Raw genomic sequence first — 17,312 nt, 5'->3', positions numbered from 1 at the left:
ACGCCCGGCCGCCTTTGTCTCCCCCGTGCTCAAGCTTACACACTGCACGGGGTACTCACTCAACGCCAAGTTGACCTAGGGGAGTCCCTAGGAGCGGTTCAAATATTCGTGATTGGTGTTGGCCATGAGCAGGAATCGAACTCGTGTCTCGAGGTTCATAGTGCAGTGGCGCTCACCTCTCTATTGTCGCTCCTCCAGACACACGTACACACGCACGTACACACATAGAGATAAAGATCCACCCTATAGCGTTTAACAGACTGTTGGGGCAAGTTGGTCGCGAGTAGGAATCTCGGGTCGCCAGGTTCGTACTGCGGTGCTCTAACCAAAACACTACCGCTCACCATAACGTACACACTCACAACAACAACAACAATAGCTGCCATTCACCACTGACTGGCGGTGACGTCACCACAGTGCTTGTGCCAGGCTCGGTGCACCTTCAAGCCACGGGACAGACCCAGGTGCCATGGGTTGACCGCCTGAAACGACTGGCAGATGCACCATGCCAACCTGCTGCGCTTTAGCCGCTCGGCGCTCCGCTCGTTGCGAGCGTCGCTCCTCAACGCGCGCACACCTGATCTCGTCGGCGGAGAAGTTGACGATGGTGGGGATGAAGTTGTCGCGGATGATGATGGAGCGGATTTGCTTCCAGTCCGTCGTGTTCTCCCCGAGAAGGAGGCAGATCGACTCCAGCGCCATCTTCACCGCCGCCGGAGGGTTCGCCATGGACCGCACCTCCACCAGGTGCTGCTTCTTGATGGACTTTACCGCTGCACACACACAAAGGCAAAGTTCCCCCGTGTAGCCTTAACGGACCGTTGGGGCAAGTGCTGTTAAGGAGCACCTATGAAGGCCGGAACGGCACACGAGGGGATGGGTGGCCAACACCACGCCCGGCCGCCTTTGTCTTCCCAGGGGTGTTGTTTACACATCGCACCAGGTACTCATTTGAGGCCGAGTCGACCTAGGGGAGGCCCAGGACCGGTTCAGATAATCGTCACCGGTGTTGTTGGCCGTGAGCGGGAATCGAACTCGGGTCGCCGGGTTCGTAGCGCAGCGTAGCGCTAACCACTACACTACCGCTCCCCCACACACACGCAAATGCGGCAGCTCCGAGCTGCGAGCCTGGGCCAGCATGGGGGAGGAGGGGGCGGGTAGGGGAGGGGTGAGGGGTGGGGTGGGGGCGGGTAGGGGAGGGGTGAGGGGCGGGGTGGGGGGAGGGGGCGGCCGCACCGTTCTGGGCTTCGATGACAGCCGGCTCCACCTGCTCCAGGTCCTCGCACACGCTCTTCTGCTTCTCGGCGATCACCTCGTTCTGCCGCAGCAGCGACTCCTGGATCTCCTGGCTCATCACCTGCGCTCGCACGGAGACAGCGGTCCCCGCGTTGCCTCCACGGGCTGCCGGGGTGAGTGCGCGGCGTGTCGCGAGCGCCTACGGCGCACGGCAAGGCGGCGTGACCGGTGCCCCGCCGCTGTTGCCGCACCGCTGCTGACGCTTAAGCACCGCACCAGGTGCTCACTTTGAGGCTGAGTTGACCCGGGTGGGTGGGGGGCCGGCAAGAATCGGTTCGGATATTCGCCGCTGACGATGGCTGCCGCTGACGATGGCTGCGGCCGAGAATTGAGCTCGCGCCACGAGTTTCGTATCGCAGCGCGCGAATCACTGCACCGCCGCTCGCCACGCACACACCATCACGTCCCCACACAAAGATCCCCACGTGGAGCCTCAACGGGCTGTTAGGGCAAGCGCTGTTAGCGAGCACCTGTGAAGGCCGGCACGGCACACGGGGGGGTGGTTGGCCAGCACCACGCCCGGCCGACTTTGTCTCCCCACTGCTGATTTTTACACACCGCACCAGGTGCTTGTTTCAATATTTGCCGCTGTTATTGGTCGTCGTGTGCAGTGCACTAACCAATCACAGACGCACACAAACACATGCACGCACACACACACACACGCACACACACGCACGCATACACACACACGCACAAACACGCACGCACAAACACACACACACACACGCACACACACGCACGCACGCACACGCACACACGCACACACACACACACACAAACACATGCACACACACACGCACACACACACGCACACGCACACACACACACGCACGCACACACACACACGCACACACACACCACACACACACCACACACACAAACACAAACACACACAAACACACACACACGCACACACACACACGCACACACACACACGCACACACACACACGCACACACGCACACACACACACGCACGCACACACACACACGCACACACACACACACTACACACACACACACACGTACACACACACACACACCTTCTTCTTCTCAGCCTCCTGCTGGCCAATCACCATCTTCTTGAGTTTGTCGTTGGCGGCCGCATTCTTGGCCTCGAGCTCCTGGGACTTGATGGACAGATCCTTCCTGAGCTCCTCCACCTGCAGGGGCAGGGGGACGGGGTGAGCGTGGCGAGGAGCTGGACGGGGTGAGAATGTAAGTGAGTGGGACGGCGTGGGTGAGCGGGACGGGGTGAGCGTGTGGGTGAGCGGGACGGCGTGTAGGTGAGTGGGACGGGGTGTGGGTGAGTGGGACGGGGTGAGCGTGTGGGTGAGCAGGACGGGGTGAGCGTGCGGGTGAGTGGGACGGCGTGTGGGTGAGTGGGACGGCGTGTGGGTGAGTGGGACGGGGTGAGCGTGTGGGTGAGCAGGACGGGGTGAGCGTGTGGGTGAGTGGGACGGCGTGTGGGTGAGTGGGACAGCGTGTGGGTGAGTGGGACGGCGTGTGGGTGAGTGGGACGGGGTGAGCGTGTGGGTGAGCAGGACGGGGTGAGCGTGTGGGTGAGTGCGACGGGGTGAGCGTGTGGGTGAGTGGGACGGGGTGAACGTGTGGGTGAGCGGGACGGGGTGAGTACGTGTGGGTGCGCGGCACGGCGTGTGGATGAGCCGGTACGGGCACCTGGTCCACGGTCTCCTTGATCTTGCGGAGGCCCACGTTGAGGTGCATCTGCTGCTCCTCCAGCTCGCTGCGCTTCTCCCCGAACAGCTCCGCGTAGTGGCCGATGAAGTCGAGGTAGTGGCGGGGTGTGATCGCCACCGTGCGGCCCCCGCGCTTGGCCAGCCTCGTGTTCGCCTGCGTCAGGGCCCCGCACCGTCATCAAAAGGCGACTCGCGAGACTCGGTCAGGCTTCCCTGGCTAAACAAGCGGCGGTAACACCAAACACTGACGCACACCGCTAAGCAGAGGGGACTTGGCTGGGCCAATGGGGCCGCGGTGCCTAGGAGATGTTAACTACTTCACCAGATATACAGGAGGTCGTGGATTCGATCCTGACTCTAACGCCTGCTGTGTGTTTGGAGTTTGCGTGTCTCTCTCTCTCTCCCCGTGGTCGCGTGGATTTTTCTCTGGGTCCTTCGGTTTATCCCTCCACATTTAGAATCAACAATCACGCGTTTAGAGTATTTGGCTACTGCAACAAATTTCACGTGCAAAGCCACTTTGTTGAGCTATCATTTGTGGCCAGGGCACTTCTGATAAAAAGCTAAAGAGCTCAGTGGGTCTTCCCCGGTACAATAAAAATAGTTCAAGCGTGGGCAGATGTTTCGAAAGACAGAGGGATGAATGGATGAATGCACGGACCGACAGACGATGAGGACAGATGGACAACTCAATGAACGGAGAGGTGAATGTACTGACAGATAGATGAAGGAGACTGATGGACCAAAATACTGAGAGATGGACAGATGAATGGATGGACAAGCAGACAGACAAATTGACAGAGAGCCACGCACGGATGAATGGACGAGCCGATGCACACCTGAACGTACAGATGGGAGGAAGGCCATTTCAATGGACTGAGAGACAGATGAATGAATAAAAGGATGGACAAATGGAATAACACCAGACGGGCAGCAAACATTAGGGCAGATGACTCGACAGCTGAACAGAGGAATGCATAGACAGTTGGATAAACGTGTAGATGGATGGACAAATAGTCCCACAGATGGGCAAACGTCCATCTAGACGGATACATAGACACATAGACATAGACACATAGACATAGACACATAGACATAGATACAGCCATAGATACATAGACATAGACACATAGACATAGACACATAGACATAGACACATAGACATAGACACATAGACATAGAGACATAGACACATAGACATAGATACATAGACACATAGACATAGACACATAGACATAGACACATAGACATAGATATATAGACACATAGACATAGATACATAGACATAGACGCATAGACATAGACACATAGACATAGATACATAGACATAGACATATATACATAGACATAGATACATAGACATAGATACATAGACATAGACACATAGACATAGATACATAGACACGTAGATATAGATACATAGACATAGATACATAGACATAGACACATAGACATAGACATAGACACATAGACATTGATACATAGACATCGACACATAGACATAGACATATAGACATAGACACATAGACATATAGACATAGACACATAGACATAGACACATAGACATATAGACATAGACACATAGACATAGACACATAGACATATAGACATAGACACATAGACATAGACACATAGACATAGACACATAGACATAGACACAGACAGATGGTCAGGTAGAGAGATGAAGGAGAGAAACAGCAGACAGACGAATGGACAGAGGGACAGACAGGCGAAGTATGGACTGCTGAGTGGTGGACAAGGAGGGGCGACGCACGCAGGGCCCCACGAGAACCTCGACACCACCGCTGCTCTGCACCACTCCACTCTACACCACTCCACTCTATACCACTCAACTCAACTCTACACCACTCAACTCCACACCACTCTATACCACTCAACTCAACTCTACACCACTCAACTCCACACCACTCTACACCACTCCACTCCACTCTACACCACACCACTCCACTCTATACCACTCCACACCACACCACTCCACTCTACACCACTCCACTCTATACCACTCCACTCCACTCTACACCACACCACTCCACTCTATACCACTCCACACCACACCACTCCACTCTACACCACTCCACTCTACACCACTCAACTCTACACCACTCCACTCTATACCACTCCACTCCACTCTACACCACACCACTCCACTCTATACCACTCCACACCACACCACTCCACTCTACACCACTCCACTCTACACCACTCAACTCTACACCACTCCACTCTATACCACTCCACACCACACCACTCCACTCTACACCACTCCACTCTACACCACTCCACACCACTCAACTCTACACCACTCCACTCTACACCACTCCACTCTACACCACTCCACACCACACCACTCCACTCTATACCACTCCACTCTATACCACTCCACTCTATACCACTCCACTCCACACCACTCTACACCACACCACTCTACACCACTCCACTCTACACCACTCCACTCCACACCACTCTACACCACACCACTCTACACCACTCCACTCCACTCTACACCACTCCACTCTACACCACTCTACACCACACCACTCTACACCACACCACTCTACACCACTCTACACCACTCCACTCCACACCACTCTACACCACTCCACTCTACACCACTCTACACCACTCCACTCTACACCACTCTACACCATACCACTCTACACCACTCCACTCTACACCACTCCACTCTACACCACTCCACTCCACACCACTCTACACCACTCCACTCCACACCACTCTACACTGCACCACTCAACTCTACACCGCACCACTCCACACCACTCAACTCCACACCACTCTACACCACTCAACTCCACACCATTCTACACCACTCAACTCTATACCGCACCACTCCACTCCACACCATACCACTCCACACCACACCACTCTACACCACACCACTCTACACCATACCACTCTACACTACACCACTCCACACCACTCTACACTACACCACTCCACACCACACCACTATACACCACACCACTCTACACCACACCACTCTACACCACACCACTCTACACCATACCACTCTACACCACACCACTCTACACCACACCACTCTACACTACACCACTCCACACCACACCACTATACACCACACCACTCTACACCACACCACTCTACACCACACCACTATACACCACACCACTCTACACCACACCACTCTACACCACACTACTCTACACCACACCACTCTACACCACCCCACTGTACACCATACCACTCTACACTACACCACTCTACACTACACCACTCTACACCATACCACTCTACACCACACCACTCTACACCACACGACTCTACACCACACCACTCTACACTACACCACTCCACCCCACACCACTCTACACCACACCACTCTACACCACACCACTCCACACCACACCACTCTACACCACACCACTCTACACTACACCACTCTACACCACACCACTCTACACCACACCACTCTACACCACACCACTCTACACCATACCACTCTACACCACCCACTCTACACCATACCACTCTACACCACACCACTCTATACCACACTACTCCACACCACACCACTCCACACCACTCTACACCATACCACTCTACACCACACCACTCTACACCACTCCACTCTACACCACACCACTATACACCATACCACTCTACACCACACCACTCTACACTACACCACTCTACACCACACCACTCTACACCACACCACTCTACACCACACCACTCTACACCATACCACTCTACACCACACCACTCTACACCACACCACTCTACACCACACCACTCTACACCACACCACTCTACACCATACCACTCTACACCACACCACTCTACACTACACCACTCTACACCACACCACTCTACACCACACCACTCTACACCACACCACTCTACACCACACCACTCTACACCATACCACTCTACACCACACCACTCTACACCACACCACTCTACACCACACCACTCTACACCACACCACTCTACACCATACCACTCTACACCACACCACTCTACACTACACCACTCTACACCACACCACTCTACACCACACCACTCTACACCACACCACTCCACACCACACCACTCTACACCACACCACTCTACACCACACCACTCTACACCACACCACTCTACACCACACCACTCTACACCACACCACTCTACACCACACCACTCTACACCACACCACTCTACACCACACCACTCTACACCATACCACTCTACACCACACCACTCTACACCACACCACTCTACACCACACCACTCTACACCACACCACTCTACACCATACCACTCTACACCACACCACTCTACACTACACCACTCTACACCACACCACTCTACACCACACCACTCTACACCACACCACTCCACACCACACCACTCTACACCACACCACTCTACACCACACCACTCTACACCACACCACTCTACACCACACTACTCCACACCACACCACTCCACACCACACCACTCCACACCACACCACTCTACACCACACCACTCTACACCACACCACTCTACACTACACCACTCCACACCACTCCACTCTACACCACTCTACACCGCACCTGGTGCAGGGTGAGGTGCACGAAGACGCAGGCGTTGACGATGGCCTCGCGGTGCGAGGGCGGCTGAGGCAGGCGGTCGTACGCGGCCGGCACCGAGTCTGGGGCGATGTAGCTCGGCTTCTCCAGGTCCATCTTCCCCGTGAACTCCTTGCCCACCTGGTAGAGCGCCTCCGTCGACCAGTCCCCGAACCAGTTGAGCACGCACCTGCAGCGGGGGGAGGGAGAGACAAAGGTGGCGCGGTGTCACGCCACACGGCCCACCGGTGGGACGTTACGGGATGAGAGAGCTGACAACGCAGATACCCATAGACTCCCATAGACACACAGAGACACAGATACCCATAGACACACAGATACCCATAGACACACAGAGACACAGATACCCATAGACACACAGAGACACAGATACCCATAGACACACATATACACAGATACCCATAGACACACAGAGACACAGATACCCATAGACACACAGAGACACAGATACGCATAGACACACAGAGACACAGATACCCAAAGATACACAGAGACACAGATACCCATAGACACACAGACACAGATACCCATACACACAGACACAGATACCCATAGACTCCCATAGACACACAGAGACACAGATACCCATAGACACACAGAGACACACAGAGACACAGATACACAGAGACACACAGAGACACAGATACCCATAGACACACAGAGACACACAGAGACACAGATACCCATAGACACACAGAGACACACAGAGACACAGATACCCATAGACACACAGAGACACAGATACCCATAGACTCCCATAGACACACAGATACACACAGAGACACACAGAGACACAGACACACAGATACACAGATACCCATAGACTCCCATAGACACACAGAGACACAGATACCCATAGACACACAGATACACAGATACCCATAGACACACAGATACCCATAGACACACAGAGACACACAGAGACACAGATACCCATAGACACACAGAGACACAGATACCCATAGACACACAGAGACACAGATACCCATAGACACACAGAGACACAGATACCCATAGACACACAGAGACACAGATACCCATAGACACACAGATACCCATAGACACACAGAGACACAGATACCCATAGACACACAGATACACACAGAGACACAGATACCCATAGACACACAGAGTCACAGATACCCAGACACACAGATACCCATAGACTCCCATAGACACACAGAGTCACAGATACCCAGACACACAGAGTCACAGATACCCATAGACACACAGAGACACAGATACCCATAGACACACAGAGACACAGATACCCATAGACACACAGAGACACAGATACCCATAGACACACAGAGACACAGATACCCATAGACACACAGAGACACAGATACCCATAGACACACAGAGACACAGATACCCATAGACACACAGAGACACAGATACCCATAGACACACAGAGACACAGATACCCATAGACACACAGAGACACAGATACGCATAGACACACAGATACCCATAGACACACAGAGACACAGATACCCATAGACACACAGAGACACAGATACCCATAGACACACAGATACCCATAGACACACAGAGACACACAGAGACACACAGATACCCATAGACACACAGATACCCATAGACACACAGAGACACAGATACCCATAGACACACAGAGACACAGATACCCATAGACACACAGATACCCATAGACACACAGAGACACAGATACCCATAGACACACAGAGTCACAGATACCCATAGACACACAGAGACACAGATACCCATAGACACACAGAGACACAGATACCCATAGACACACAGAGACACAGATACCCATAGACACACAGAGACACAGATACCCATAGACACACAGAGACACAGATACCCATAGAAACACAGAGACACAGATACCCATAGACACACAGAGACACAGATACCCATAGACACACAGAGACACAGATACCCATAGACACACAGAGACACAGATACCCATAGACACACAGAGACACACAGAGACACAGATACCCATAGACACACAGATACCCATAGACACACAGAGACACACAGAGACACAGATACCCATAGACACACAGATACCCATAGACACACAGAGACACACAGAGACACAGATACCCATAGACACACAGAGACACAGATACCCATAGACACACAGAGACACAGATACCCATAGACACACAGAGACACAGATACCCATAGACACACAGAGACACACGCAGAGACACACAGATACCCATAGACACACAGAGACACACAGAGACACAGATACCCATAGACACACAGATACCCATAGACACACAGAGACACACAGAGACACAGATACCCATAGACACACAGAGACACAGATACCCATAGACACACAGAGACACAGATACCCATAGACACACAGAGACACAGATACGCATAGACACACAGATACCCATAGACACACAGAGACACAGATACCCATAGACACACAGATACCCATAGACACACAGAGACACACAGAGACACACAGATACCCATAGACACACAGATACCCATAGACACACAGAGACACAGATACCCATAGACACACAGAGACACAGATACCCATAGACACACAGATACCCATAGACACACAGAGACACAGATACCCATAGACACACAGATACCCATAGACACACAGAGACACAGATACCCATAGACACACAGAGACACAGATACCCATAGACACACAGAGACACACAGAGACACAGATACCCATAGACACACAGAGACACAGATACCCATAGACACACAGATACCCATAGACACACAGAGACACAGATACCCATAGACACACAGATACCCATAGACACACAGAGACACAGATACCCATAGACACACAGAGACACAGATACCCATAGACACACAGAGACACACAGAGACACAGATACCCATAGACACACAGAGACACACAGAGACACACAGAGTCACAGATACACAGATACACAGATACCCATAGACACACAGAGTCACAGATACCCATAGACACACAGATACCCATAGACACACAGAGACACAGATACCCATAGACACACAGAGACACACAGAGACACAGATACCCATAGACACACAGAGACACAGATACCCATAGACACACAGAGACACACAGAGACAGAGATACCCATAGACACACAGAGACAGACAGAGACACAGATACACAGATACACAGATACCCATAGACACACAGAGTCACAGATACCCATAGACACACAGATACCCATAGACACACAGAGACACAGATACCCATAGACACACAGAGTCACAGATACCCATAGACACACAGATACCCATAGACACACAGAGACACAGATACCCATAGACACACAGAGACACAGATACCCATAGACACACAGATACCCATAGACACACAGAGACACAGATACCCATATACACACAGATACCCATAGACACACAGAGACACAGATACCCATAGACACACAGAGACACAGATACCCATAGACACACAGAGACACAGAGACACAGATACCCATAGACACACAGAGACACACAGAGACACAGATACACAGATACACAGATACCCATAGACACACAGAGTCACAGATACCCATAGACACACAGATACCCATAGACACACAGAGACACAGATACCCATAGACACACAGAGACACACAGAGACACAGATACCCATAGACACACAGAGACACAGATACCCATAGACACACAGAGACACACAGAGACACAGATACCCATAGACACACAGAGACACACAGAGACACAGATACACAGATACACAGATACCCATAGACACACAGAGTCACAGATACCCATAGACACACAGATACCCATAGACACACAGAGACACAGATACCCATAGACACACAGAGACACACAGAGACACAGATACCCATAGACACACAGAGACACAGATACCCATAGACACACAGAGACACAGATACCCATAGACACACAGAGACACAGATACCCATAGACACAGAGACACAGATACCCATAGACACAGAGACACAGATACCCATAGACACACAGAGACACAGATACCCATAGACACACAGAGACACAGATACCCATAGACACACAGAGACACAGATACCCATAGACACACAGAGACACAGATACCCATAGACACACAGAGACACAGATACCCATAGACACACAGAGACACAGATACCCATAGACACACAGAGACACAGATACCCATAGACACACAGAGACACAGATACCCATAGACACACAGAGACACAGATACAACAACAACAACAACCGCCATTCGCCACTAAGTGGCGGTGACATCACCACGACGCTTGTGCCAGGCTATGTGCACCCTGAGGCCACGTGAAGTGTCGAACGCCCGCTGGCAGGAGGTCACGGGGCAGACCCAGGTGCCACGGGTCGACTGACTGAGATGACTGGCTGATGCACCACCTGTGCCCCCTACTGTGCCAACCTGCTGTGCTTTAGCCACCCGGCGCTCCGCTCGCTGTTGTGAGCGTCGCTCCTCCGCCCTCCGTTGTTGTTGGAGGGCGACTGCCTCCAACTGCCCAGTAGCATCCTTCACGAGCCTCCTCCACAGAGGCCGATCTTGACACCGCTGGTACCAGTCATCGGCAAGTCCACTCAGCTCCACGTCCTCCTGTACCACATCACTCCATCTCTTCTCTAGCCCGTGCCGCGCCCGCTTAGCCCCCTCAATCCGGCCAAACAAAAGCTGTTTCGGCATGCGGTGGCTGGGCATGCGGGCTACATGACCCAGCCATCGCAGCCTTGCCTGCCGGAGGAGCTCACCGATGGGACCCTGCCCAGATCTTTCAAGGATTTGTGAGCTCCTCACACAATCCAGTCTGGTTAAACCCAGGATGAATCGTAGGCAGGCCAGCCTAAATGTTTCTAACCGGCAAAGATGTTCCATTAGGGGGGTCCACGTTTCGCAAGCGTAGAGAAGGGAGGGAATGACCGTGGCCGAGAAGACCTGAAGCTTAGTGCGGAGCGACAGACCAGGTAGCTTCCACACAGCGTTACGCAACCGATGAAAAGATATTGCCGCTCGACTGATTCGGAGTGAGACCTCTGCTGTTAAACTGGAGCCAGTCATAAGCACACTGCCCAGGTATGGGAAACTCTCCACTCTCTCCACAACTGCCCCATCACCGATTGGGAGTTGTGGGGGTGGAGTGTCCGATGGTACAAAATACCCAGGCAGGTGCTTAGTTTTGGTGGGGCTGATGGTAAGGCCCCACCTCTTAGTGGCACGCTCCAGTCTCAGCAGCAGCGTCTCCAACTCCTCCTCTGACTGAGCAGCTATTACCAAGTCATCAGCATACATAACGTGGTTGAGCAATAGGGAGCCATCCCTTGACCGCAACCGGGCATCGATTAGCCTCCCATTATATCTGTACCATATGGAGATTCCCCCGGTACAGCTATTGAAGGCTTCACGAACTACGTGGTCAAAATAGATGTTAAATAATGTGGGAGCCAGAGGACATCCCTGTCGCACCCCAAGGTGTACAGGGAATGGCTCTGACTCCCGGCCACGTAGTTTTACCCGGGCCCGCTCACCATCATGAAGGTCCTTAATGATCGTGAGCAGAGGGTCAGGTACTCCAAAAGCACGAAGAACGACCCAGAGCCCAGGCCTACTGATGGTATCATAGGCCTTGACCAGGTCAATAAAGCAGAGATGTAGGTCTTGTTGGAATTCCCTACACCTCTGCTGTAGCAGACGGACAGAAAATATGGCATCTGTGCAGGACCGCCCTTTCCTGAAACCACATTGGGGCTCCGCAAGCCTCTCCTCAGCGTGCCTGGCAAGGCGATGCTGAATAATCCTTGCCAGGACCTTTCCCGGCACACTGAGGAGTGAGATGCCCCTGTAGTTGTTACAGTCTGTGCGGTCCCCCTTCTTAAAAAGGGGGACCACCAGGGCATCCTTCCAATCCTGCGGAACCCGTCCAGTGGTCCAGACTGTTGTTATGATGTCATATAGGGCAGTCTGTGCACAAACGCCACCCTCCCTCAGCATTTCGCTTGGGAGATCATCTCTGCCCGCTGCATTTCCTGGTCTCAGACTCCGGATCGCCTTCAATACTTCCTCAGCAGATGGCACCTCAGCCAGCCACTCACAGGGGGTGACTTCATCCAATATTTGAGGCACCGCAGCCTCAGCAGGGTCATCCTCACTTTGTGCCACGATGTTTTCCTGGCTGAGGGATTTTCCCTCCCCCAGGACCTCACAGAAATGCTCAGCAAATCTGCGAACCTGTTCCTGGGGGTCGGAAATTGGATCACCGTTTTTTCCCCTAATGATGGTAATAGGTGTGGCGCTGCAGGTTACTTTTTTGATGGAGTTAAATAGAGATTTGTGATCACGGGCCACTGAGGCAGACTCCATCTCCTCAGCAACCCGCGACCACCACCCATCCTTGCAGCGCCTCACGGCTCTCCGAACCTCCGAGCGAAGGCTGCGGTAAGCCTCCTCATTCTCTGACGTGGGATTCTGTAGCCGATGACAGTGGGCCTGTCGCTTTTTCTCAACCATCGTGAACAACTCCTCTGTCATCCAGGGTGTCTGGGGAGGTCTGGACCGCGTACCCAAAGCAGCCATTGCGGCTGCATGAGTCACAGTCCTAAACCTCGCCCATTTACCCTCGACATCAGGAGGAGTCGGGGACGATGCCAATCCCAGCCGCAAGCGATGATGAAATTCTCGCTTGCAACTTTCATCAGATAACTGAGACCAGGCCACTTTAGGTTTGAATGCGGTCCTGGGTGTACACCCACCACCGGAGTGGAAGAATGGCAGGCGCATCTTACAGATGACTAGTCGATGGTCAGAGGGCAGATCAGCTCCACGGTAGGTCCTGGTGTCAAGGACATGGGCTCGCATTCGCTGGTCCATCACTATGTAGTCCAGCAGATGTTCTTGCTTGGACCCGGCATGCATCCATGATGTTGTGTGGATGCGCCGATGCCGGAACAGCGTGTTGGTAATTACAAGCTCATGGGCTGCACAAAAATCTAGCAGCCTCCTACCGTTGTTATTGAGCTGATCTGGCCCATGCCCTCCAATCACTCCAGACCAGGTGCCAGTATCATGACCAACTCGGGCATTGAAGTCACCCAACATGATGACTCTATCCCGAGGGGCCACTTTAGCCAGCACCTGTGACAGGAGGTCATAGAAGGCATCTGACTCATCGGCTTTGCCTGCATCCCTCCACGGATGTTCATCTTCGGTGGGGGCATAAGTAACCACGACCACCATTCCTCGCCTCCGGTTGATGGGAAGGCGAGCCCAGATACCCATAGACACACAGATACACAGATACCCATAGACACACAGAGACACAGATACCCATAGACACACAGAGACACAGATACCCATAGACACACAGAGACACAGATACCCATAGACACACAGAGACACAGATACCCATAGACACACAGAGACACAGATACCCATAGACACACAGAGACACAGATACCCATAGACACACAGAGACACAGATACCCATAGACACACAGAGACACACAGAGACACAGATACCCATAGACACACAGAGACACACAGAGACACAGATACCCATAGACACACAGAGACACAGATACCCATAGACACAGAGATACCCATAGACACACAGATACCCATAGACACACAGAGACACACAGATACACAGATACCCATAGACACACAGAGACATAGATACCCATAGACACACAGAGACACAGATACCAGTAGACACACAGAGACACAGATACCTATAGACACACAGAGACACAGATACCCATAGACACACAGAGACACAGATACCCATAGACACACAGAGACACAGATACCAGTAGACACACAGAGACACAGATACCCATAGACACACAGAGACACAGATACCCATAGACACACAGAGACACAGATACCCATAGACACACAGAGACACAGATACCCATAGACTCCCATAGACACACAGAGACACACAGAGACACAGATACCCATAGACTCCCATAGACACACAGAGACACAGATACCCATAGACACACAGAGACACACAGAGACACAGATACCCATAGACACACAGAGACACAGATACCCATAGACACACAGAGACACAGACTCCCATAGATACACAGAGACACAGATACCCATAGACACACAGATACACAGATACCCATAGACACACAGAGACACACAGAGACACAGATACCCATAGACACACAGAGACACAGATACCCATAGACACACAGAGACACACAGAGACACAGATACCCATAGACACACAGAGACACAGATACCCATAGACACACAGAGACAGATACCCATGGACACACAGAGACACAGATACCCATAGACACACAGAGACACAAAGAGACACAGATACCCATAGTCACACAGAGACACAGATACCCATAGACACACAGAGACACAGATACCCATAGACACACAGAGACACAGATACCCATAGACACACAGATACACAGATACCCATAGACACACAGAGACACAGATACCCATAGACACAAAGAGACACACAGAGACACAGATACCCATAGACACACAGAGACACAGATACCCATAGACACACAGAGACACAGATACCCATAGACACACAGAGACACAGATGCCCATAGACACACAGATACCCATAGACACACAGATACCCATAGACACACAGAGACACACAGATACACAGATACCCATAGACACACAGAGACACAGACACCCATAGACACACAGAGACACAGATACCAATAGACACACAGAGACACAGATACCCATAGACACACAGAGACACAGATACCCATAGACACACAGAGACACAGATACCCATAGACACACAGAGACACACAGAGACACACAGAGACACAGATACCCATAGACTCCCATAGACACACAGAGACACAGATACCCATAGACTCCCATAGACACACAGAGACACAGATACCCATAGACACACAGAGACACAGATATCCATAGACACACAGAGACACAGATACCCATAGACACACAGAGACACAGATACCCATAGACACACAGAGACACACAGAGACACAGATACCCATAGGCACACAGAGACACAGATACCCATAGACACACAGACACACACAGAGACACAGATACCCATAGACACACAGAGACACAGATACCCATAGACACACAGAGACACAGATACCCATAGACACACAGAGACACAGATACCCATAGACACACAGAGACACACAGAGACACAGATACCCATAGACACACAGAGACACACAGAGACACAGATACACAGATACACAGATACCCATAGACACACAGAGTCACAGATACCCATAGACACACAGATACCCATAGACACACAGAGACACAGATACCCATAGACACACAGAGACACACAGAGACACAGATACCCATAGACACACAGAGACACAGATACCCATAGACACACAGAGACACAGATACCCATAGACACACAGAGACACAGATACCTATAGACACAGAGACACAGATACCCATAGACACACAGAGACACAGATACCCATAGACACACAGAGACACAGATACCCATAGACACACAGAGACACAGATACCCATAGACACACAGAGACACAGATACCCATAGACACACAGAGACACAGATACCCATAGACACACATAGACACAGATACCCATAGACACACAGAGACACAGATACCCATATACACACAGAGACACAGATACCCATAGACACACAGAGACACAGATACCCATAGACACACAGA

The 17,312-nt window shown here is 51.8% G+C and overlaps 1 protein-coding gene across 2 annotated transcripts in view; it reads right to left on the bottom strand.

Annotated features, from left to right (window-relative positions):
* Positions 1-17,312, bottom strand: part of LOC116943368 (cytoplasmic dynein 1 heavy chain 1-like) — a 159,602-nt gene that overhangs the window by 50,136 nt on the left and 92,154 nt on the right. For both annotated transcript variants that reach the window (XM_032956208.2, XM_076067597.1), the window contains exons 54-58: positions 7,578-7,782; positions 2,978-3,151; positions 2,341-2,460; positions 1,237-1,357; positions 578-773 (exon numbers count right to left, since the gene is read on the bottom strand). In XM_032956208.2, coding sequence (XP_032812099.2) covers positions 578-773; positions 1,237-1,357; positions 2,341-2,460; positions 2,978-3,151; positions 7,578-7,782 — 816 coding nt within the window. The remainder of the gene's footprint in view (positions 1-577; positions 774-1,236; positions 1,358-2,340; positions 2,461-2,977; positions 3,152-7,577; positions 7,783-17,312) is intronic.

The sequence above is a fragment of the Petromyzon marinus genome, chromosome 17 (assembly GCF_048934315.1).
Source record: "Petromyzon marinus isolate PM22_M1 ecotype Great Lakes invasive population chromosome 17, UKy_Petmar_22M1.pri1.0, whole genome shotgun sequence".
Classification (NCBI taxonomy): Eukaryota; Metazoa; Chordata; class Hyperoartia; order Petromyzontiformes; family Petromyzontidae; genus Petromyzon; species Petromyzon marinus.
The sequence above is the reverse complement of the archived record's forward strand: the minus strand, read 5'-3'. Positions and strand labels throughout refer to the sequence as shown.